Genomic DNA, 26,397 nt, shown 5'->3' with positions numbered 1-26,397 from the left:
CAAATGATTACCACCCCCCCAAAAAAAAAGTTTGAAATGAGGGTGCAGTTTGACTTTATAAAGTTATGCTGCTAAGTGAAAAACAGCAAATAATTGTTAAGTTATTCCAATATCACATTATATAGAACATTTATAATTTCATAATCTCTCAAAGTATTAAAAAATGGAAAGAAAACGTTGGTGGAGTAAATTAAATGGTTATAAAAGATTCTAGAAACTGAAATTAAGTAGCCCAGTGCAACTAGGCAGGGGTGTAGCGAGCATGTGGGTCTGGCCCTCTGCTTGGTCATTGTGGTCAAGAATGTATCATGCTATTTTCTAAACTATACATTAATAATAACAATAATAAAGCCATTATTTGGAGTGCTTATTATGCACTCTGCCAGGAGCTTTTGGTGGGTTATTTTATTTAATTTTCTTGACAAGGTATTAATGAAATGGATATTATAACTTTTTCCCGTAGAGATGGGGAAACTGAGATTCGGGAAGCGCAGGAACTTGCCAAAGTTCACACTTGTAGAAGTGCAGTAGCCCTCTCAGACCGAGGCCAGACTCCAGCGCCTCCCTTCAGGGGCTCCCTGGCTCATGGAGCAGACATGAGCCAACCACAAACACCTGTTTGGTGCCAGAGGCTTAATGTGAAGTCACATGTTCCTGTCTAGTCGGGCCTTTTATGGTAAAAATCCAAGAAAGCTGGGGATCCAAGGAAAAACTGGTATCACCGCCACCCCCTACCACCACCACCACACTGCAACCAAAAGAATAGCTTTTATTTTCCTTCACTTTCCCCAGGCATTTCTTAGTCTGGGACAGCTGAGTATGACCTCCCTTGCGTGGCCATCTCACCTTGTATACATTTCCATTTTACTCACTCTTATCCCTTTACTAGGCTGTGCCTCTATCCTCTTTCGCCTCATGTTCTAATCTTCCCTTAGGACAGAGCCTGGTGTGTTGGGATGATTCAGTAAGCATGACAGATGAGGAACATGCCTACATGCAAATGCATGTAGACTCACACACTATGTGCAGTGTATGTTGTGGGTGGATTTTTTTCAAGCACTATTTTGTCTTAAGAATTTTCTGCATTGGGTGAGTGGGAGGAGGGGAGATTCACTGGATTGGACGGGACAGAGTAGGGGGAAAGGAGGGATGGTGGGAATGAGAAAAGACCTTAAAATGGGAAAGACCTTAAAATGAATTGGACATAACTTTCCTGTGTTCATATATGAATACATGACCAGTGTAACGTCACATCATGTACAACCACAAGAATGGGAAATTATACTCCATGTTGCTTTCCTGTATAACTGCAAAGAAAAAATTAAAAAAAAATTTTGTGGAGGTTACCAGGGATTGAACTCAGGGGCACTCAACCCCTGAGCCACATCCCCAGCCCTATTTTGTATTTTATTTAGAGACAAGTCTCACTGAGTTGCTTAGTGCCTCGCTGAGTTCCTGAGGCTGCTCTTAAACTCATGATCCTCCTCCTCAGCCTCCCAAGAAGCTGGGATTATGGGCATGTGTCACCATGCCCGGTTTTAAATATTTTTTTTAAAGAATTTTCTCTGTTGCTACCTAGTCTTCACAAGTGATATTTGCATAGTATACATTTTATCATTTGCATAGTATACATTTTATCGGTATTCTATTTTTTTTCCCCACTGTGCTGGGGTGAGAATGCAGAGTGTTCTTTCCACCTCCAAACTACCTACCTAGCCCTTTTTATTTTATTTATTATTTTGAGACAGGATCTCAAATTTGCCATCCTCCTGCTTCCGCCTTCCAAGCAGCTGAGATTACAGGAGTATACCACCACACCCAACTGATTTTCTTAACCATTCCTTTTTAATGCAGAACGCAGGATGCAATTGTTTCCATTGTTTTGCTCTTATAAATAGCACTTGCAGTAGACAAATCTGCATAGAATTTCTGTTTGCTTTTGGATTATTTTGTTAGTATGTAATGTGTAAGCAGGGATTACTAAATCATAGTATTGTAAGCATTTACATGGTCTGTGACAGCATTGTCCAATACAAACATAACATGAACCACATATGTAATTTAAAATTTTTTGTCAGCTGTATTAAAAAGTACAATAAAAGAGTCAAATTCATTTTAATAATATAGTTCATTTGACCCAGTTATCTAAAATATTGTCATTTGAACATTTATCCATGTATTCAATATAAAATTATTAGGGCATTTTCACATTTTTTTATAAAGTGGTGTGTCTTTCATACTTAATAGTACATATGTGTCAAAACTAGCCCCATCTGATACTCAATCATCACAGTGTGGCTATCATATTGGACAAGACTGTCCTGTGATATTTATATACATATATATACATATAAATATTTATATATTAAAGCTTGGTGTTTATAAACAGCTTTTGCTTTTTAAAAGACCAACATTAACCTGTCTTGCCCTAAACTAATCTCCAGTCACATATATTATCTGGATCACTTCTTGCACACTTATTCTAAACTGACCTAGTTTTTCATTATTGGGAATATTTTCTTTTTTATTAGTTCTAATCAGTTATGCATGACAGCAGAAAGCTCTTCAGTTCATTGTACACAAATGGAGCAGAATAGTAGAGTCACACCATCATGCAATCATACATGTGCCTAAGGTAGGAATATTTTCTTAACATCAGATCTCGGGCCATTGGGGAAGATAGACATAACCATAGTAAGACTCTGACTCAAATGCTTGTTAGAATAAAGGAGAACATTCTCTCTCTCTCTCTCTCTCTCTCTCACACACACACACACACACACACACACACACACACACACGCATACATATACCAGTGATAATGCAAAATATGATAAACTCCACAAATGAGGATTAAACAAAAGGCTGAGGGGGCTGGGGGAAGCTTCTTGGGGAAACTATAATTACGAGTTAGGCCTTGAGGGCACAGTAAAATTTTAATGGGCAGAGATAGGGGAGAACAGTTTTGCTTGTGACTATCTTGTTATCCCAACCAGATGGCAGGTTGGTGAAGGGCGGGCCATTGCCTCGCAGCGTATTTAGATCTCCCCAGAGTGCCTTGCCAGAGTTTTGCAGTAGAAGGTGCTCATAATGTTTGCTGAGCCCAGTTAATAATATATGGCTGGCTGGCACTCCGTGAGGGAGACACCGGGCCTCTGTGCTTGCCTTAACCTCTGAATTGAAGGGGCAGCTTAGGCTGTTCACTCGTTCCTCTGATTGGGTGTGCTGCCAGTGTGCAGTCACAGTTTTCTCAATTTACTAAATCAGTCTGGACTGAAACTAGTTGTTTAGAGCCAAAATGGTACATAAATGGGGGCCAACACTTTAACTTACATCTGACCCACTTGTCACTTACTCCAATTCCTCTGAGCTTTCAAATAGCACAAACAGGCCAGGCAGACATGCAGCGACCTGGGAATTAGAATACGCTTCATCAGAAGGTGCTTTCCTTTCCCTTGGACCTGGCTTTATATAGGCATTTGTTTGACAGACTTGCAAGTTTCATAGGAATCATTAACCCCGTTTCACAACTCCTGACACGGGAATTCAGGAAGGACCCTTGCTCAAGGTCACACAGCAGGTGAGTAGGGATAGCCATCAGTGGAACCCCTGTCTTCTAATTCCCAAGTCACTTGTCATTACCCAAAGCTGGTCCACCCATGTCTAAGGCCATCATCCATTGCTTTGTGTTGTATCTCCTCAATCTTGAGAAGTAGAGAGAAGGCAAACTTTGTGGTTATATGAAGAAGATAAACTAGGAATCAAAAACTAAGGGGTTGGTGGTGTTAATCCTTAAAATGATGTTAGCATTCATCAAGATGATGACAAGAGCTACCATTTAATTTCCTGATATAGGCCAGACTGTCTGCTAATGCATTGCATATATTATCACAGTTAGTGCTCTTGACAAACCTGTATGGTCACTATTTTATTATCTCCATATTTTATAGATTTAAAAACTGAGATCACATGGATGAACTTGCCCAATGCCATTTTTCTGAGTAGAAAGCACAAATTTGAACCCATATCTAACTCTGAACACTGCTTATGAGGTTAACCATACTTTGTGCTACAAAATTCTGCTCATGCTACATTAGAATAGGTGATCTTAGACAAGTCACTATAATTCCTATTTCTGTACCTTATTTTCTCTAAGATAATTAATACCTTGTCCAAATAAGCTCTTAGGTGAGCAAGGTATTAATTATACCCTCTCAGAGTTTTTGTGAACTAATAAATTTGAGAACAATTTGTAGTTTGTGTGCAGATATTTACACTGAAATTTCTCAGTCCGATGTAAGATGTTCACCCAACAAAGTGGTTTCTGTCATTAAATAGGTGCTCAGTAAATATGTATTGAAGTACTTGAATGAATAAATGACTTCTGCTGTCAAAGATGCCTTTCTGATCCCACCAATGAAAATAGTGAGTAGATAAAAAGAAGGCAGACCCTATGTTGGTGTTCTGAGCAAAAGTCTCCCAAATCCACCAACTTTTCCAACCCCTGGAGTAACTGCCAATAGTAGAGTCTATGTAGATATTCAGTTCTCCAAATTCTTCCATCCACACTCCACATACATTTAATAATATGATGATTTTTACACTGTTTTTTTTTTCTCTAAATGATATGATCATTACTTTAGACAGTAAGAAATAATAGAAAGGGGGAGGGAAAAAATCCATAACTCTTCTCCCCAAGATAACTATTTAGCATATTGGTTTGTTTCTTTTTATTTCCTAAGCATCTTTTTACATTCTTGAATTGACACTGAAGATAATACTAGGGAAGAAAATACTTGGCTTTTCTACTGACCGTCAAGGTGTGTACATTTTCCTATGCAGTTTGTAGCTCTTCATGAACACTTGTTCTTATCTCAGTTCAATTGATAAATACTTATGCATCTGTTCATGCTGGGGGCTGGGAACATAGTGATGAACCAGACTGAGGTCACTGAACTTCCAGTCTACCTTTTTATATTTTATGATTTTATTGTTTACTTATCAATTATTCTCTTTGGGTCTACTTTTTGAGAGACATTATTTCTTACCAGCAAAATCTTCTCCAGCCATGTCCCTGTGGTGCCCCCAAATATTCCATAGTATGTAGAAGAAACCAGCATTAGTGGCATAAATATGTTATGCACACACAAACACATTCTAAACTAAACCAAACATAGGAAAATGCACTACCCTCTGTGTGGGGGAGATAGTCTTATCTCTATCCCTTAAAATCAGATCTTGAGATTTTCCATGTAACAAGACAAAATTCAGCTAATCCTGAAAACCCACTTTTCCTCTTTTTCTTACTCTTTTGGGAAACCCAAGTTAGACAAGCATTCTCTATTTGCTTGGTTCCAGAGACATGTCTCCAGGTCAGAAAGGAGGACGGGGAGGCACAGGTGTTCTCTGTCCAGTTCCCAAGTACTTGACTGTCTTCTTGCCTCCTCTCTTGTCCTGTTGGTCCTGTGCTTTACAGCCCAGCCAGCAGGGCATGTGACCTGTGTGCCCTCACGGCCTCCTTCTCTAGCAGGGTGTGGTTCTTGTGCATTGTGGCCCTGATTTTGGTTGCAGAACCTTATTAGGGAGCGCACAGGAGGAAAGGAACGGAGACCTCCCCACCACAGTCCTGCTCCAACTCACCTCTGACTTGGAACTGCTAGATTATTTCTCAGATCATTCTGATCTCCCTCTGAAATTAGGTTGCTTAGAAATGAAGGCTAGAGTTTAAAGACTTCTGACCAGGGCAGCATTACCTATGAAACAGCGAGCTGTAGGTTGGTTGTAAAAACTGGAATGAAATTGGTATTTCTAATGCCTGTCTTTCCAGAACCTGGCTCTGAACAGGGATCCAGCTGAAGTCTGTTGAATAAGTAGATGCCCCGGAAGTTCTTCACTGAACCTATTCTCACTGGGCTTTCAACCCAGCAAGTGTGGCACTTCACAGAGAAAGGGACTGGAGCTTATTACCGCGGGTCCCCCTGTGGCCAAGTTTAGCACCTGACACTACTGAGCATTCAAAAACCTTAGATTAAAAAAAAAAAAAATGCTGCACCAAACGACAGAATATTATTCAACCACAAAAAGGAGTGAATTGCTGATACATGATACAGTGTGGCCTTGAAAATATGCTAAGTAAGCTGGACACAAAAAGACAATTGTCTGACCCCACTTATGTGAGGTACCAAGAATAGTCAAAGTCATAGAGACAGAGAGTAACATAATGGTTACCAGGGCCTAGGGAAAATCCGAATGGGGCGTTGTGGTTTAAGGGGTGCTGAATTTCTATTTGGGATGCTGAAGTAACTTGGAGATGGATAGTGGTGATGGTTGCACACCATGGTGAATGTACTTAATGCAACCTAATTATACACTTAAAGTGGTTAAAATGATAATTTTTATATTATGTATATTTCACCACAATGACTGTTGCTTTTCTTTACTTCTCTTCATCTAGTCACCCTCCCTTTCTCTTTCAAATCTGGAGGAGGGATGTTGTCAGGTCCCTGTTTGAAGAATCTTCCCTATCTGGGGTCAGATCTCAACACCAGTCCCATTGGGGCTGCTCAGTCCGGGGCTTCTTCCCACTTCCTTGTCAGAGTCCCAGGTCTGAGCAGGGCCCACCCTTGTTCTAACTGAGGTTGTCTAGACGTTAGTACAAGTCCTGCCGTGATCCTTCCTTGGCCCTGTTAGGCTCTCGGAGTGATGGATGGGCACAGTCTTTCTCCCAGTCATAGGGAAGGAAATAGATGGAAAAGATTCCTCTTTCTACTATGAATTAGTTTACAAGATCAAAGGCCAGTATGCCCGAGAGGGCTGGGCAGATACTATGACATTTTTTTCTAACAATTCAGAGCAACGCCATGTTTGAAAACAGGTCATGATGGCCTTTGTTCTTTCTTGGTTCCTAAAGCAAGCTCTGCTCATACCACCTCCTTTGCAGCAGAGAAAACGGGCAACAGAGACTTAATTCTCACACTTATTCCTTATTAGCGACAAGAGGGAGGACAAAGTTGGCCTGTTCGTAAACACTGCAGTGTGTGTTCCCTTGGCTTGGGAAACCCTGTGTGTAGCTCACGAGGCTCATAGGAATGACCTCAGGTGCCATCTTTTCCTTTCCTGCCCACAGCACACAGACCACATTAGCCACCCAGGCCTGCCCTTTATCAAAACCGCATCTCATTGCCTCCCAAGGACCCCATAGCAGAAGACCAGGCTCCCAAGTCCTAGTGTTGAGATGGGACAAGACAGCTGGTGAGAGGGAGGCAGCACTGCCTTTGCGGGCAGCTGAGTGCTGCTGTGGTGAGACAGGCTTCCCAGGCAGCTGGGTGGGGTGGAAATCCTGCCCTGGAGTTACATTTTCCCTCCTTCTCCCAGTGATGTCAATTGGTGCATGTGTCTCCTTGATGCACGAGGTGTGAAGTTGCTCTGTGGGCTAATGCAAGACATCCTTTTAATTAAATGGAGGAGTAACTTGCAGGCTGCCAAGTGGAGAGACTTGGGTACAGGTGGAGGGAGAAGGCTGGTTTCTTCAAATCCAGAGCTAAGAAGGGAAAACAAGGGAGGGAGGGAGGGGAGAAAGGAGGGAGGGGCAGGCGTCTGCCTTTCATCTGGATATTCAGGATGACACATCTGGTGCCAAGGAAACTGCTATTTCTAACTGACGGGGAAGCTTTGCAGTCAAGGGAGGGCTGAGCTGTCAGGTGAGCTAGAGATCAAGAATTATCATGACAGCTTCATGGCATGTGAAAGGCTCTGTGAAGTGCGGGACGATTTTAACCAGCGGTGGTTAAATTAGTTCTCCTGGACCCGGTGTGATGTGCAGTCGGAGAGGGGCCGATGGTGGCTGGGAGTGCCAGGTGTGAAGAAGGTTGCCATTCTGAAGGGCCAGGATGTAGGAGAGAACGTGTATGTGAAAATTGGCTCCCGGTTTCTGAGTTTTGCTTAATGGAGGTGCCAGGCAGCAGTCAGAGCATTAATTAGTAGCTTGTCAATTTCTCCAGCGAACCTCTCTGAGCCCCCTATTATAAATATTCCGGGGACCCAAAATAACCTCTTCTTGAACTTTCCCAATTTAAGATCTTGTCAGAATCTAACCACCTGTACCAGCCGGCTAAGCAGCCTTGACTAACCGCTTTGCCCTGTGCTCTCGTGTTCTGCGGGATTGTCTATGCGCCACTGAGCGGACGAGAGGCTGAATGAGCCAGTGCCTCTCTGGAAAACTTCCACTCAAAAGTGAACTGAGGAAGTGCCTTTTAATAAGTCATCAGCCAGAAGAAATCAGGCTCCGTCCAGCCATCCAGTAATACCTGCCTGTTCATTGGCAATTTTTTTTAAAAAATCCTGCAGCTGGAGGGTCTATGGTTTGATGAGTCCCCGCATGGAAAATTCAAGAAATAAAAACATGAACAACAGTGTGTGCATGTGTGCGGGTGTGTGCACATGCATGTGTGTGTGTGTGTGTGAGTGAGTGGTATGCATGAACACGTACCTTGCTAACCTATATCATATACAAATTAAAAAGTTGTACGTTAACATTCCTAGTCAGTACTCTGCCAAATAAGTTAGCTCCTTTAAACATAGGAAAAATTCTGATCATTAGTGGTTTCTTTTTATTTCTTTTTTTTTTTTTCCTGTCCTTTTTATTTTTTTCTTTTTTAAAGACAAGGAAACTGAAGTTCAGAGAAGTCCATAATCAGCAGGTGTGGAACTTGAACATGGGTCTGTTTGGCTCCATAATCCATGCTCTTAACCTTGGTCTCTAAAGTAAGAATGGCTAACTTTTATAGAGCCTCCAGATTCTCACTGCTATAAGTGGCACAGCTAGCCTGTTAGGTCCTAAGTCCGGATGTTATGGGAGCCCTTGACTTGACCCTTCATAGCTACTGTGCAGAACCCCAGTGGAGCTGCCCCAGGGCTTCCAAGCCTTAATCCCTGCAAGAGGCACCCAGGAGACTATATTACCAAGAAGTCAAATCTTTGTGGTGCAGACAGCCCAGGCAGGACCTGTCTCACCATCAAGAATTTGTGCACACTGACCAGCACCACGCTTGGGAACCTGAGTAGCACACCTGAGCACAGCAAGCACCAGTGTCTTACTTCCTAATCTGCTTTCCCAGGCCATGGCCAGTCCCCTCGGAAGTTTGTGGAGGAGTAAACAGCTGTTCGCCTGTCCAAGCCTCCCTGGATTTATGGCCCGACGGCTCTCCTCTGCCTGCACTACATACTGTGTACTGCAAACACAGATGACCTTTGCAGAGATTTCATTTCAACTTGCTTCCATATAGAAAACCTGTTTTGTATTGGCATTATTTAGAACAAGTTCTGCCTGTGTTAACTCCCTTGGCCCCAGCCCTTGGAATTCCAGAGGCCAAGTGCCTGTGATTTCCAGAGCAAGGGGGCGGGTACCTTGAAAGCATCCCCAGCTTGCATCTCTCTGAGTCGCTGAGTCCAGTGACTTTGGGCCCTTCTTTCTAGGGTTTTTTAATCCCTCCTCCGTAGGAGGGGCTGGGCTGCAGGCTCAGATTGGCCCCGCTGGCAATAAGGTGCTTTTGTGGGACATTTTCTTACAAGTTGGTTCCCATGTGGTGTTTGTTAGTCACAGCTAATTATTAAGTCCTTGGCCCAGGCAATAGACATTGTTCCCTTGGATTCCTCTCCCCTCCTTTTCCCCCTCACCCCCCATTGCTACAGAACAAAACCCATTGTGGGGCTCTGGAGGTTGGCTGTGCACATATTTTCCAGTGAACCCCTGATGGGCTCTCTGCTGGGGTTTCAGGTTTCAGGTTGAAACTGAACTGGACAAAGCATTATTCATTGACGCCGACACATTCAGTCTCTGCTCTGTTCAGATATTTCTCCCTCACTGGACTCGGTCCCTCTCAGGCAATTTGGGTAATTCACTGAGAGCAATCCACAAGTATTTGCTCACAACCCCGATCATCGGCACAGAAGGATAAAATGTTAGAATTTTGAGATCATAGAAAGATCATCAAGTTCCAGGTTTGGCCAGCTTCTCTGGTCAAGAGGCCTGGTTGGGCCTGGGAGGGGGAGGGTGCGAGGGCGGGTTGAATGAGCAGGCTCTGAGTTCCTTCCTCCCATTCCCTGGTACCAGGGCCTCTCCTTTTCCCTGATTTGCATATGGGCTTCTCATAAGATTTGCACAACCTAAAGGCAATCTTGAAATCCCATAATTGAGGCCACCGATTTGTTCATTTCTCCGATGAGGAAACTAGCCCAAAGAAAGTCTTTCTCTCATCTAAGGTGCAAGTGGGTTCATGAAATGAGGCCAGAAGGAGAATAAAGGTCTTTCCACTTCTGTATGCCCCATTTATTAAATCAATGTGGGATAATTCTGGAACCCATCACTGGGCTGCTTTTCCTAGTGCAATGTGGAATTGCCACTCTCTATGAAAAGCCTTACCTCTGTAGAGAAATATCAAGCCCCCTGCACCCCTGACAGGCCTGGCACACTGTTTTTATTTAAGGCTACTTTGGTTGCCCAATCCCATGGTACTTTGTGGAATTGTACAGTGCTCAGCCTAGGAGACTGTATGGAACAGCCATGTTTTTACTTTATATATTAAGAGCCAAACTGACATTGGGCTAAAAGATTTTTGTCAGCTTTGTGCAAGACAAGAATAGGCTTTGTAAACAGCAGGTCTGGGTTCAGATCTTACTCACTGGACAAGTTACATGGTTATCACTGATTTTAGGTTTTTATCTAAATATAGAGTGATAAAACATGGCTTAAGGATTGTGATGAGGAACTGAAATTCAATGGTCTATGTAAAATCTTCTGTGTAGAGCATATCAGGGACTTGATAAATCATGTTCCTTTTCCTATGACTTAACTGCTCTCCCTCTCACACAGATACAAGTTTGAGTTGAAATAAAAAACAGACATTTTAAAATGTGATCCTGAACTTAGAAACGTCTGGATTTTGCCACAAGGGTTAACATTAACAAAGTGAAATTTGGGTTATCTATAAACCACGAGTTTGTCTTAATCTTTTACTGAGAACTTATAAAACTGAACATCCTCTGGGGGAATATGACTATGGACTTCTGAGGGAAAATCTTACAAGGGAAAACTGGGGGGGGGGGGTTGTATTTTGCTGTGACTCTGGAAGGACCTCCTGTCCTAGGACCCCAGAGCTGCCTGTCTTCAGCAAAACCAAAGCCCTACATTGGGCACAGTGCTACACTCCTGAAATCCCAGCAACTTAGGAGGCTGAGGCGGGAGGATCACAAGTTTGGGGCCAGCCTGAACAACTCAGCGAGGCCCTCAGCAACTTAGCAAGACCCTGTCTGAAAATAAAAAATAAAAAGGGCTAGGGATGTGGCTCTGTGGTATAGCACACCTGGGTTCAACCCCCACTCAAATAAAATAACACCAGAGCCCCTCTTTGCAGCGACAACTTGGGTGTGCTTTCAAACACGTCTTTATTTGCCATCCAAATAAGAACCGTGGCCCCAGAAGCTTGTTTTCCAAAATTTAGAAAAGCAGATGTTTTTGCTTATTTTTCTCTCTGTCTTTCCCCTGCCAAAACGCTTACTGGATTTTCATTAGTTTCTGAAGTTGTTATTCTGTTTTGTTTTGCTTTTAACTTTTAAGACAAATCTTGGAAGGGAGTCACTGTAAATTGGAGGATGGGCATCCAAACGGAGAAAGCTGTATTTTAGACTCTGATGAAAATGTTTGAGAAGCTGAAGGCAGGAAGTGCTAGAAGACTGGAGCGAGCGAGATGATGAATGCAGTTCTGAAAGGGTCTCCTGGCCTTCTCCCCAGGCCTGCGAGGCTGGGGCTGCCCCAGCAGGCTGGGATTCCAAAAGGAGCCTTGCTTTCTAAGGATTCCAGGAGCAGTGCAGGTAGTGGAACACGGCAGGCCGCTGTGGATGGACTGCGTGGATTGAGCATGTGCCAAGGGGGGGCCCAGTGCCACTCACAGCCCCTGTGCAGGATAGCCTCAGAAACGTGGTAGGCACTGACTGTATTCATGTCTGTTTCCGCTGTAACAAGTCAACTCAAATGCAGTAGCTTCACAGAACACACATTTACCTTAGAAAAAGCGACGGTCAGCAATCTGATGCTGTTCTGACTGGACAAAAATCCAGGCGTTGGCGGGGTTGTGTTCCTTTCTGGAGGTCTCTGTGAGAATTTGTTTTTTATCCTTAGTTTTTTCAGCATCTAGAGGCCCCCCACTTTCCGTGGCTACTGGTGGTCTCCCACCATCCTCACCACTAGTGAAAGTGGGTTGAATCTTGTCACATTGCTTCACTCTGATCTCCTCTGCCCTCCCTGTTCCACTATTAGGCACCTTTGCGGGTTCAACCCTCACTCAAATAAAATAACATCAGAGCCAACGGAATACTGAGTACTCCAAGGTAATCTGTCTATTTTAAGGTCAGCTAAATTCCCCTTTGCCATGTATGGTAATATATTCACAGGTTCCAGGGGTCACAAATGGACCTCTTTGTTAGGGTAAGAGACACTATTGCCTACCACAAGTACCTAGGCCATTTTCATACCACATACAATAAGTATAGGTAGTAAGACTCTTTCAGTTGCAAGAAATAAGACCTAACACAAGCTAATAAAGAGGAAAGGATTTTATTGCCTCGGCTACTTGGGAAAGTTCCACTGGCATCATCCGACATAGCTAGATCCATATGTCCAGCCAGGTCACCAGAGTCCTCTCTTTCTTGGGTTTGATTCTCAAGCAAAGGCTAAGACAGCTCCCAGGCAGTTCCAGGCTTACATAGTTCTTGAGACGGAAGATGCCAGAGAAGAAACCAGGATTTTTTTTTTTTTTCTTAGCCAGCACCAATAAAATGGTGAGGATGACTCTCATTGACCCAGCTTAGTCACATGTACATCCCTAAACAAATTGTGTTTAGAGAGATACAATACTTGCTTCATCTCCAAGGGAAAGAATGGTGTGAGCCTTGCCAGAAGCTTATGTACTGAGTTAGGGAGGAGGTGGCTCCCAAAGGAAATTCAGATGTTGTCACCAGAAGAAGAAGAAAAAGATCTCAGTCTATAGAAACAGCAGGTGTCTACTCCACCATGTTATTGCTGGACTTCAGAACCATGAAATTGGCATATTATTTGGCTCCAAGCCACAAGACTTTCGAACTTGAAAGAGTTAGAAGAGGCTCACCCAGGACAAGTAGTAAGTTAATTCAGGTAGTATCCAAGAAGAGGAGTTGTGTAATGGGTAAGAGTATGGGATTCGGAACCAAGTTATTGGTTGTATTTACTTGACCTCTCTGTGCATCCGTTTTCTCATCTATAATATGGGTATTATAAAGGTACCCACCTGGAGTTTGTTGCAAGATTTAAATGTGTTAATACAAATGAAGTACTTAGAATAGTGCCTTGACACAATAAAGGACAGCTGTCACCATGATGATTAGCATTTGTTATTATAAGTAAACTCCCTGAGCATGGCACAGGGGTTTGGAAAGTAGTTCGGACATAAGTCAGATACTTTCTTGATTTCTCTCTCTACCTGGGCCACACAGTCTCCTCTTTCTGGAACTTTCTCCACCATCTCTGCAGGAATGGAGGTTCTCACCTGGAATGTAGATTTTGACATAACTTCCTGACCTTCTGTCTCTGGCCTCAACTACCTATGTCCATCACCCAATGAATTCTCGGCCACTGTTTCTGAATCCAGATTCTTAAGAGAATTCCATTAATCTGGCCAATGATTGTCTTTACATAAGAAGACACCACCTGTTTGATTAGCTGAGAAGAGCGAGGTTAGAGTTGTGTGTGTAGCTGCTGAATTTGGCAAGTCAGATCTGATAGACAGCAGCACTCTCTTTATACAAGCTGGCATTTATTTGAGTGATAATATGGAAGCAAGAACAAAAGCAAAAGCGATAGGTAAGAGAGAAAGAGAAGAAAACACATCCCCAGATCAGGGAAACTCCAGCACCTGAAGTCATGTAGCTGGGGATTCCCAAGGCAACTCTGCAGGGTCCCCACTGAGGAGTCCCAGGCAGAGTGTCCTCTCCTTGGTGAGACTCCAAAGTCTTATTCCCCATGAAAGTGAGAACAAAGAAAGTTCCCTTCTAACAACCTGCATGACCTGAGGTCCCCTCAAGGACACTTCATCCCCTGGGACAGACCAGATCCCCTGGGGAGGGACTGCTGGCCTTGAGGTAAGCCTCTGAGTCTGAGTTCTCCTGAGGGAGCCAAACCCAGCCTGAAGTCAGCATGCTTCAGCTGTCCCATCAAGGACACAGGAAGGTCACACCAAGCACATGGACAGGGAAGATCTTTAACATTTCCCTTAGCCCTTTAGGTCACCTCTTTCAGTAGGCATGGAAGGGCAGGTTAAGCCAAAAGAGGAAGTTTGGCTTAGCCATAAAAGTGTCTTTTAAACGCATGCCCTGGCAAATGGGAATTCCCCTACAAAACAAGAAACTTGTTTCAAAAAAAGTACTGGTTATATGTAGACATTTGGGAATAGGACAGTACTAGGAACTGCGTTATACTAATGTTATAGTCTTCATAGAGAAGAAAAAAATGATCATTCTCCCATAATTATAAATGGCACGTTTATAAATGAGACATTCTCAGCCCTAATTAGAACATTCATCAGATGGACAGAGACTCTCATCCTATTCCCTGCTGAAAAACTCATTCCCGAAGCAGAAGTTCCAGTATCACAATCACTGTCAGGGGAGTGGATTCCAGAGTGACCAGTGATGTCCCCAAATCTTCCCTTTGGTGGCAGGAAGAAAATTCCTCATTCGCATTTTTCTTATGCCTTAGAATTAAACATAATGGTGGAATTTTTTGTGACATATTTGTACGTGCACACAGTATAACAGTGTAACTTGGTCAGGTTTGTTCCCCAGTTCCTTATTTGTCTTTTGTTCACTGTGACCCTTTTTTTACTTTGGAATGTCCCCATATTTTTTCAGTAGTTTCAGTCCTGAGTATTCATGACATCTCAGTGGACACAGAATTTGCCTCAAATCCCTTGTCCTTTTTCTCGGAAGACTTTAGTAAGAATCTTTCTGGTGAAGTACTTCTATAGTGATGGGGAGGGTCAAGGAGTACTGACGGAATTTCTTAGTTCTGAGGCACTACAGGAAGGCTGGAAATGCTTTGGATCAGGGCCGGGTATCTTAGGAAGCACTGAGATTTGGGGGAAGACAAAGCATTGTCAAGATTTTGATAGAGGCCTGCTGGGAAAGTCTCCACTGTAAAGGCTCCTGTGCCCCTTTCTAGTGGAACAATTCGTAGGCTCCACGCTTGCTTTCAAATGGATTGGTTTTGAAGCAGTCAACAAAAAAGCATCCTGCTGCCAGGGCCAACCATCAAAAAGAGAAAAGAGAGCAATGCAAACCGTGGGGGAATGTGCGAAAGAGAAATATTGTAGAATGGAGATGTGTCTGTGCTGGCCTGATACCATGTGCATTATCTCCCCCAAAGGACCCCGTGGTTTAACGGATGGGGCTTTAACCTCCCCAGAGGTCAGTCTCTACTGGACAAGTGGAATCTCATCCCTGAGGGCATCGACATCCTCATGACACATGGACCTCCTCTAGGTGAGTAAAGTAAAGGTTATCCTTTTGTCCCAGGAGATGACTTTTTTCCCAAGCATAATGAATAATGCTTTAGGGACATAATCATTTTCCTCCAAAAAAAAAATTGTGAATACAAAAAGAAAAAGTCAATGTCTTTAAAGAAACCCAGTATGATAATTAAACTCAGCAGTTCTGCAAGGCTTACAGGTGTTCGTGAAATTAAATTTTTTGATTTAGTTGAGTCAGGGAAAAATCAAATGAGTATGGAGCCCCACAGTCTTTTGAGCTTGATAATTTATTTTAAGAACTGTATTCACTTTGGAGTAAGGGGGAGTGGGGAACGGAAAGAAGACATGGACCTACCAATCACAGGGCTTTTGAATGGCAATGAAATGATGGAAACTTTTGTTCAAAGGAGCTCATTTTACTTTTCCACATAATGCTGGAACCTGGGGGATCTTTAAAGTTTAACATTTGAGCTGATTATATGAGAAAAGACTTTTTTTTTTTTTAAGTTAAAGTGTTCAGTAAGGACTTAGGTTGAAAGTTACTTAAGGATACTCATTCTATAGGCACCTTGGGGCTGCAGCCAGGTTTATATTGTCTGTGTGCTTCAAAGCCATCCCCTAGGGTCCCAGATTATGGGCCAGAAGATGATTATTGATTTATATAATTATCCTTAACTATTCATGAGCTTGTTAGGGTTTGACTTAGCCATAGAATATTTTTCAACCAGGACCTACCATCTGGTCCCCCATCTACTCAGGTCCTTGTGCAAGGACCCTACTCTCCATCTAAGGTGCACTCAGAAAACTCAGATGTTTCACTTTAAATGGGGGTGGGGGTGTCTTTTTAATTATTATTATTATTATTGTGGTAAAAGAAACATGACAGGAAATCTACTCTTGTTATCTATTTTTGATTGTACAGTACTAAAAGAGTTTTCTTGATAATCTTGTTTTGAGAGCGGGGAGTCATGCAAATCTAAATGATCCTCACGATATTTCTTGGTGTGGGATTGTTATCCGTGTTCCCTCCCTCCTCTGTCAGCCTAAAAAATAAAACTTTCTCATATTCATCCCCAATGCAAATTTGATCTTTGTAGATCTCCTCCAAGCCATTTTGGCGCTGCTATCTTTCCTTTAGGAGGGGAGCATTCCATGGTTTGCAAAGAGGGAAAGGGAGGACGAGAACATAGGTAGGCCATGGTGGCTCATTTCAATGATGGAGAAGCTAGGGAAGAGGAGCCAGTTGCAGACGTGGAAGTGTTACAGGCGGAATCACTGCCCTCAAGCTTATCCCTTCTCCATATTACCCCATCCATGTTTTCAAAGGTTTTACTTGGTGATAGCCTTTATCAAGCCATAATCAATTAATTTCCCATTTGACAACCACTTACACTCGCTCAATTGTTAATTTGCTAGCTAAATACTCTTATCAGTGTTCGTTACCCAGTGAAGGTACCTGAGTAACTAACCCTACAGAGCTGCTATCCCATCCAACTTTATCCGTCTGCCTGAGCAGCCTAATCTAATCGGATGTGGTCATGATATTCCTTTGGCTGTTTATTGTAAAGGCTTTGGGCATCTTCAGTATAGAAACATTTACTGGACTATAAGTATTACTTAGAATGTGACTTTGAATTGAAAAGTTAATTCACAAATTTTATCAAACCGTTCAAGAAAAACACATCCATGAGATAATATACCAGTCACTGTGGATTTAGGGTTTTCCCCTCTTGTTAAAAAGTTTTGAACATCCTGGTTTGATTTTTACCAGGAACCTCCACTTTCATCTGATGTTCTTCCCAGATTCTCCAGTCACTTCCCACACCCGGGGAACCTGTCTTTACAGAGACACTAAATATTCATGTCTACAGTTTGACCAAAGAAAGCAGAAAGCTGCCTCTTTCTGCCCAGTCCTTTCTAAACAGTAGAAATAACCTAATGGAACCATGAAATGGATTCCCACAGATTATGATTTAGCCTTTCATCCCACCTGCCTTCCTCATGCTCCATCCTGCTGGGGTGTATAGATTTCATTTCAGACCATAATCATCCAGATAGCTGACTTTTGCTATAATTGATGTCCGTTTTTATAGATTTCCTGCATTAAGCGTAGTACTAAGTGGCTTTTACTTTAAAAGTAGTCAATTAGCCCCAACTTGCTGGATGCCATCACGAGGTCATATTGTTGCCTGTTGCCATAGAATGGAGAAGCAATGGGCATTCCAAAGCACTGGTCACGGGAACCCTCAAGGGTTAAGAGCTGACATCTTTAAAGAGAGCAAGGGAGCTTGTGTCCAGTTCACAGATAGTCCCTCCCTGTTCTGTCTCTGAACCATTTTGTAAGTAAACTGCTCTCAGAAAGTATAAGAAAGATAAAATTTAAAAAAGAAAGTAACTGAATCGAGGGAGAAAGAGATATTATAGGGCTGCCGGGAATAAATGAATAAATGTCATTTGAGCCCCATGAAGAAGATTTGAAACCCATGGCTGAATAAATCAAATTCCTTACAGGAAAAAAAAATGTTAATTAACCATCGGGGGCGGGGGGATGGAAAAAAAAATCAAGAACCTAAAGAAGACAAAGCGACGAGTGAAAAGTTTCTTAAAAGCCATTGTGAGCTTTAATGGAGAGGCTGGGATTACAGATAATGTAATAATCCTTCTGTGAGTTATGGCTTCCTGAAAGTCTAAATGAAACCTTACCTGAAGAGAGAAAATTAAGAGTATTGATTGCATTTCACCCTTAGGTTTTCGAGACTGGGTTCCAAAGGAGCTTCAAAGGGTGGGCTGTGTAGAGCTGTTAAACACGGTCCAGAGGCGAGTCCGACCCAAGCTCCATGTGTTTGGTGGAATTCATGAAGGTAAGAAAAAAGGGATTCATGACTCATGCAAAGGAAGACCTTAGCTAGATTGGGAATAACTAGAGCAGTGGTTTTTAAACATTTTGGCAGTGGAATCCTTTAATAAGATGAAATCTTATGAGAAAAATCTGCACATAAAGCTGATAAATATTTCATATGGAACTGCTTGCTCTCTTTCACAGAGAGTAGAGCATAGGAACCCTGTCTGTCCCACCTTACCACAAACCCAGCATTCCCCCAGGCAGCTTAGAATCTCAGGGCTGTAACGAGGAATATTTGATAATCACTGCGGCAATGCAAGCCTGAGGTACGTAAAGACAAATTTTCTCTTTAAGAGAGTTAGAAGAAATGCCCTGGATATTAGAAGCTATTTAAAGCTTTTATAGTTCATGCCTACCTATAAATATTATGTTTCATATGAAATGCATAAAAAGACCCAGGAAGACAAGGCGTTCTCTGAAAAATAACTGTGGCCCTGCAATAAAGGATATACAACAGAAGCAGAAGGAACCAGCACATTTGAAGATGGATGTTTCCCTTGCTAACCTCAGAAAACTGTTTCAGACTTCTCAGAAGTCAACGGCACAATGAGCTCAGGCTGAGATTAAACACAGTAATTAAATCTCCCCCTAAATATTAGGGAACTGGTCCAGTTGCCATTTTCTGCCTTTCAAGGTAAACTGAGTCAGGATCACAGAGCTGAAGCCTCACAGGAGGTTTCAGGGCTGGCTCTGGGTTTTGTTTGCTTCTCTTGCCTTTTTCAAACCAGAGGTAACTGGACTTTTGTGCAGACACAAAGCCCTCCTTCAGCAGGCCTTAGGTTTTCTGAGCTCACAGGCTCTGCCAGGGACACATGTTTATGTGCAAAGGGTGCGTTTATGTGGGCAGCCGCCATATTCTCCCCGGATCCTGCTTGCAGCTGCTCCCTGCAATAATTTATGAAGCTGCAGTCAAGTTGAGGTGTATAAGGCTATGTGCCTGACGAAGCAAAAAACAAAGTTTGCTTTTCCAAGTCCACAAATCCAGTGGCTTCCTGGTTATGCAGGTAATAAAGAGCATATTGAAAATCATCCTACTGAGGCCAGAGAAAATTCAGCTTGCTCCAAGTACAGGCACCAGCTGAGTGACTGGAAGGAGGGATGCAGCTCCCCCAAAGCAGGCAGCAGCAGACATCAACTCCTCTGACTCCACAAAGGAGGGTACTTCTCTATGATATGATGCAGGGAGGGGAGACCAGAGATGGGACCTCATATCTCAATTGCATTTTAGGGGGACCATTATCTTGAAAACTGGTTTGAATTCCTGCAGCATTCCTTTGAATTTGCATTCCACCCCCCCACACACACACACTTTTTAAAATTTAAATCATTAATTAGCTTTAAACTATCCAGACAATTGGGGAATTCCACTAAAGTCTCAAAATAATAAACTAGCTTAAAAGGGAGGAGATCATATTCAAATAAACTTGTCTCGCCTTTATTCACTTAAGACAGCTGAAGAGGGCAGAGAGAGGGCAAATACCAACCTCTTGATGGAGAGAGATAACAAGACTTTATGACCCCAGAACTAAACAGTGCACATTTTAAATGCCTCTTTTCTTTTCTTAAGAGATTTTTCCATTGACCCTCATTAAGCTCTCCACAGGCTTACTTGCAGAAATTTTAGCAAATGGAAAAAAAGAACCTTATCAGTGATTTCTCTAAATCCTGGTAATTTTATTTCTTCATGCCTATATTTTTACATGCCTTAAGAGTCTGATATCGATATAGAATTGCAAACTTAGTTGCAAAAGCTGGAGAGCAAATAGATGGTATCCAGGGAAATGTATAAACTTCCAAACATCCTAAAATTAATCATATAAAATTATAAAAGAAGCATACATGCCAGAGTTCCAGGGAAGTTTTCTTAGCTTGGTTTCAATAGGTCACTTCCAAGAGGTTTCTACTGCAGCCAGGGATTGATTTTGCTGGATCTAGTGCTCAGGTAAGCTCAGGAAACAGTGGCCTATGGTGATGTTTCTGTACATCACTTGGGCAGTTGATTAGTAGATGCTTTTGAATGAAACTTTGAAATGCAACTCCGCTTCAAAGCCACAGAACTCAAGGTAAAATTACCTGTGGTTAACTCTCACAGAGAAAGTTTATCTCATAGAAATGGAAGCCCAGTATCCACATCTCCCAACTCCCAGAGTTCTTTCCCTTCACCTGCCCTGAAGCCTACTTGGAATTTGGTCTGTTTGTCCCTGAGGAGTTACTCCTACATTACTCACTTCCTTCCCTAGAACTCAATAGTTCATACCAGGGCTTTGAAGTGAAAATGCTATTTTTAAAAGGGGGGGGGTCAATATTTTTCTTTATTCTCCCTACTAAAGAAATCACAGTCATTCCCTGAAAAGTCTAGTGTTTAAATAAGAAAAAAAAAAAAAAAAAAAAAAGAATCACTCTTTGTTGAAGTGGAGAATTCCCCCCCACCCTTTAAAGAAAATAGGATAAAATCAGACATCAGCTCCTGAAAGTCGTCGGATCTGGGCAGGCAGGCTCAACTGAATTTCAACTCGCTGCCCCACTGACAAAGGCTTTCTTGTTTTCCTTGCCTGACGGCCCCGCGTTCAGCCACCATCATTTGTATACATTACAGTAACTGTGACACCATCTCCCCACAGGTTACGGCATCATGACCGATGGCTACACAACGTACATCAATGCCTCAACATGTACAGTCAGCTTTCAACCGACCAACCCTCCGATTATATTTGACCTTCCGAACCCACAAGGTTCCTGAAGCTCTAACTATCTTATTGGAATATGAGGGAAGGTCTACAAACTGCCATTTTTCTAATTATAAACTTACATTCTCTTACTTGTTTATTTCCAAATGCTGTGAGTTCTTTTTGTAAATTGTCGAAACAAACAACAACAAAAAAATGATGCTAGAGGTTGTGCTTCTTCTTCTTTATTATTATTATTATTATTATATTATTATTATTATTATTATTTCTAAATGGGGCACCCATTGGAAATCAAAGGAGCATTGTGAATTTGTAAAATGACTTCTGATTTTTCAAAGGCCACGCCATTGTAAATTGTTAGTGTTCGCCAAAGGACAGCCAAGCTTTCTTTTAAAAAGTGAAAGAAGTCTTATTTTAATATGCTTTAAGCTGGAAGAAAAAGAAAAAAAAAAATGGAAACAGGTAGACAGTGTTTTAAAAACCACCCAGATTTGCACAACTGTTTGAGTATTGTTATAAGTATTTTATTTTTTAATGTTTTGTTGTTGTCGTATTCTTGGTAATGCTTCGTTTTTGCAGATGTGGCCCTGATTTAAAACAATCTTCTCAACTGAAGTAGGTATGGAAAAGCCTTCTAGTCACATTCTTGCTGGAAAGAAGACGTGTGTCAAGGGAAGACAACAGCCCTCATTTAAAGGATGGCTTAGCTAGTGAGATCCATATCGTGGTTTTACAAGGTCTCATTGTTTGTTTGTTTCTTTTAAATTATTTTAGCTTTAAAAATATGGAAATGGAACCTGTAAAGAGCAGGTATTTCATGCAGTAAAATAACAAACAAAAAAAAAGAGTGTGCAGACTCCTTTTCAGTATGGGTTTATATATATATAAGTATTTTTTTTGTGTGTACTCTAAGTTAGGAGTTTAACATTGCCAAGGACAGTACAACTGCGGTGGGATGCTGTGTGGCTGCACCTCAGAAGTCCGAAGGAACTGACATATTTTCTCAGAACTCAAGGTCTTAAAGAGCTTGAGTTAAATCTAGGTACAGTTACAAGCGTGTATAGAATTAAATGGATGCAATGGAAGCTAACTAAAATAAGGCTTAGTTGTCCTTTCTATTTAAATGCCCTGAATTGTCTTCTTACTTCCTCTCCCCCCTCTCCCATTTTGCACTGTGTGTCGATGCAATCTTCGCTAGCACAAAATATTGTCGCTAATAGTCATTTCTGTTTTCCCATTGTAAATGCTGTTGAGCTTTATTCTATTTTATGTTACCTTGAAATTTAGGAAAGCTGTTGTTTCTTTAAATTTATTGTGATATTCTATATCTAGCGGCCTTTATATGCAAATAAAATTGCAAGATTTTTAAATCTGTGCTGTTTGGAGAGTTGGCTGGTGGAAGGGTGGTAGTTTTGTCCTGTGGAGGAGAGGGGAGGTTCTTCATATGCTACACCATAATCCCTTTTAGAATAATTAAAATACGTGATTTTTTCCCTAATTTTCAATAAACTTTTATTACCCACCACGCACAGGCTGGCAGGTAGGTCAATAAGACCTGGGTGTAGTCTTTCCTTCCATTGTGCTGTCATCTGTCTTGCTGTAGATTTCAGAGGGTGCAGATTTCATCTTTGGCCGTTGTAAGGTTTGAGGGAATAGGGTGACTGCGTATGTGGATGCTATTTCAGGTGTATTTATGCGGAAGCCGATAATGATAGAGTAATCACTGCACATTCTCATTTGTCCCCATTGGCAGACCCCATCTCCCCATCTCTGTTGTTTTCTTGAAATGATATCCAACAACAAAATGCTTTGGCATCCAGGAAGGGGCAGGCAGTGGGGTAGGATAATGCCTGTCTTTTTTATTTTTTCTGGAAGGACCATTGAAGAAAGGCAGTATATCTGCAGTGATCTCCAAAGTCTACTTCTCAGTCAATGCCTCTTGGATAGCATTTGGATACATCTTCCTACACGTGGATCCTTTGGTGCAATTCCTAAAAGGAATTCTCCGTGTCACTCCCAGCAGAGACAAAGTACTAGGCCTGAATTTCAGCTCAGATTCACATTTAATCATCATGGCCCATTGTAGTTGTTAACATTTATTAAGCATCTTGGATGCCACACAGAGCCTGTGGTGGACATTAGTCTAAGCTTGCAGAGAAGATGTTCAAGCTTACCAAGGAGAAGAGGTCCATGATCGTGTGGTATGGGCCAATGTAGGTTCTGAAAGAAGTTTACATCCTTCCTTTGACCTGCTACCTCAGTAAAAGAGAGTATTAACTTCAATCCCCTTTCTGCAAGGCTGGAAGAACTAGACTGCTGGATGGAAATTTCACCTGGCTCTTGTACCAGGAGGTAGGCTCAGATGTCTCAAAAAGCAAGCTCTCTAGAAATAGGTGCATGATCACCATGACAAGTGTGCAAACCAGTCTGGACACAAACTAATTAAGCTGAGCACTTACTAAAATTGCTTTCCATTATGTGGGAACAGGAAGCAATACAGTCTACTAAATCCATAGGGTAGCCTGGCTCATGGACAGAGATTCCTTTGGCCAGGCCACAATTCCATGTGCGTGAACTGCCTCCAGGAAATCCATAGAAGACTGTTCAAAAACCTAAAGTTCTCTCCATTAGGCCTGCTAACAAGGAAACAATCAAAATAGCTCTTATAAATCAGGTCCTTTCTATCCTTCTATCACCAGGCACTCTGCTGAGCAGGTTTCAGATTTTATTTCTAATCTTCACAAAATCCTGGGGGAAATCACATAAGCCCCACTTTATAGATAGGAAAGTATTCCTCCCCCAACCAAATAATTTCCCTTAGGAAAATGTAAGGTTCAAAATCCGGTCTGTCTGACTCCACAGCACATACCCTTTCTATCACCCCCTGCTTCCATGGGTTAAGTGAATGCCTTTGAGGGCTGATATAAACTGGTGCAGCCCGGGCATTTCCTGTCCCTCACATAGGAACCCACTGGAGTACCTTGCAAGCAGCTTTCCAACAATATCAAGCTGGATCACTTCCTCAGATCCGGCACGGTGCCTTGGATAAGAGCAGAGACCCTAGGGCCAGTGGGCCAGCCCACATCCCACCTCCACCATGGATTAGTGTGGCTTCCTGCACCTGGGTGCTCGCTTTCTCCATAAATAGGGCGGTGATAATGAGGAGGAAGTTGTGTCATATGAGTTCATACATGGAGATCACTGCCTGGCGTATAGTTAGCGGTTACCCCTGCTGTGTGTCTTGAGATTCTCCAGGCAAGATCCTGTCTGTTGACTTCTCACCCTGGAGAGCACCAGGTGGCACTGTGTCAGAGATAGCATGCTTGTGTGCATTCTTAGGATCTGTAACACACTTCCCGCCCTAGAAATATGAAGAATCCCAAGGGCATTTCTAAGAGGCAGATAAGGAAAACTGACTTCCGAGTTTGGGTATTATATTTTGCAAAATCCCTTTTAATCTCCAAATGGGAAGGGGTCCCTACTCTTTCAAGTTGCTTAAAGTGGCACCCACAGATCTTTCCTGAAGCATCTTTCTCCCCTTGGAATTTTCCCTCTCCATCCCACCACATCCTTCTACTTCAATTAGTGAAGTTTTTTCCTGTATATTTTCTTGTAATCTCCTTTTGTTTTATAAAGATATTAGGGGGATCCTGAAATCCCTTCAAGAGACAAGTTGCTGTTATTCTGACAGGTGGTCAATGTTAAGCCTGTCTTGTCTCCATCGCTGAAGGAAATAAATACTGTGACTCCTTAAGTAGGAAGAATCGGAAGCTGGGAGGATTTAGGATTTGTTGATTGCAGATGAAACACTTGCTGTGCCCCAGAATCATGCCCTCGTCCCCCATTCTCACTCTGCAAGGATGTGCAGCTTTAGTGGAGGCTTTTAACATCCTTATATTGTCTTGATTTTCCAGTATCATTTAATATTCTATTCCCATTTTCCTAAAAGTTTTTAGGAACTTTTTGTTTAAAACAAAAGTGAACTGAGCTCTACTTGAAGAATTTGACCATAAGCTGAAGCATATGGAAACACTATTGGATATGGGTAGGAAGCCGTCGGATGTTGTTATGGTTTGTATGTGTGTGAGGTGTCTCCCAAAAAGCTCACCTGTGAGACAATGCAAGAAGGTTCAGAGGAGAAATGATTGGGTTGTGAGAGTCTTAACCCAATCAGTGATTTAATCCCCTGATAGGGATTGAGTGGTAACGGAAGTGGTAGGGTGTGGCTGGAGGAAGTGGGAATTGGGGCTTGGCTTTGGGTATATATTTGTATCTGGAGAGTGGAGTCTCTCTCTTTCTCTGCTTCTGGACCATTATGATATGAGCTGCTTCCCTGTACCAGTTTATCCTGCCATGATGTTCATCCACACCTTGAGCTCTGAGGAATGGAGTTACCCTTCGGTGGACTAAGACCTCTGAAACCACGAGCCCCCAAATAAACTCTAACCTCCTCTACAGTTTGGCTGGTCAGATCCTTTAGTCACAGCAGTGAAAAAGCTGGTTAAAACAGATGTAGGGGGGCTGGGGTGGTGGCTCCGCAGTAGAATGCTTGCCTCACATGTGTTAGGCACTGGGTTTGATCCTCAGCACCACATAAAAATAAATAAACAAAATAAAGGTATTTCCAAAAAAAAAAAAAAAAAAAACAGATGTAGGAAGGGTTTTAGGATTGGAGAGTCTTAACCATGGGTTTCATGGAAAGCTTCAGGAAACCTCCTTGAAAACTTCTAGAAACCTCCTCTTAATACAAAAATGTGTCTCCCCCTTCCTGTAGTGAAGTAGCAGGGCTGCTGAGTGTCATCTCCCTGGCATGGCTCTTCCAGAGTGTTCAAGCTGCTGCTTTCTTTCCTTTTCTAAATACCCACTTCCTCTCAACTGGCCTATCCTGCTTTTCCAGGAAGAGAAAAAACAGATTCCAAAGCTTCCCGGAGAAGCCCCACTCTTCCCTGGTACCCACACAACAATCAGTCTCTGCCGATCATGAGAGGTTCGGAGAGGGTTGGTGGCACACCCAGTCACATAGCAAATCAAAGACAGAATTCCATATTGTCATTTGGATTCTCAATTCGGGAGCATGACTATTTTTCAGCCTGACCTTCAGGAAGAATCAAGATGGAAAGATCAGTCTGGGCCGGATATAATATGATTTTGTAGTACAGAACAAGCCACCAATCTGTGAAGGAAACCTCAGAATCTTCTGCCGAGTTTGCTCTCTCCCTTAAACGAGTCTGCCTGCAACAACTCTGATGGGCCC

At 42.3% G+C, this 26,397-nt stretch overlaps 1 protein-coding gene across 5 annotated transcripts in view; it reads left to right on the top strand.

The window, feature by feature from the left end:
- The window catches only part of Mpped2 (metallophosphoesterase domain containing 2), a 167,652-nt gene extending 145,137 nt beyond the window's left edge, over nt 1-22,515 (top strand). For all 5 annotated transcript variants that reach the window (XM_076844295.2, XM_076844292.2, XM_076844291.2 and 2 more), the window contains 3 exons: nt 15,452-15,567; nt 18,302-18,415; nt 21,078-22,515. In XM_076844295.2, the coding sequence (XP_076700410.1) occupies nt 15,452-15,567; nt 18,302-18,415; nt 21,078-21,196 (349 nt within the window). In that variant the 3' untranslated portion in view covers nt 21,197-22,515. The remainder of the gene's footprint in view (nt 1-15,451; nt 15,568-18,301; nt 18,416-21,077) is intronic.
- The last annotated feature ends 3,882 nt before the right edge of the window (nt 22,516-26,397 follow it).

The sequence above is a fragment of the Callospermophilus lateralis genome, chromosome 2 (assembly GCF_048772815.1).
Source record: "Callospermophilus lateralis isolate mCalLat2 chromosome 2, mCalLat2.hap1, whole genome shotgun sequence".
Taxonomy (NCBI): Eukaryota; Metazoa; Chordata; class Mammalia; order Rodentia; family Sciuridae; genus Callospermophilus; species Callospermophilus lateralis.
The sequence above is the reverse complement of the archived record's forward strand: the minus strand, read 5'-3'. Positions and strand labels throughout refer to the sequence as shown.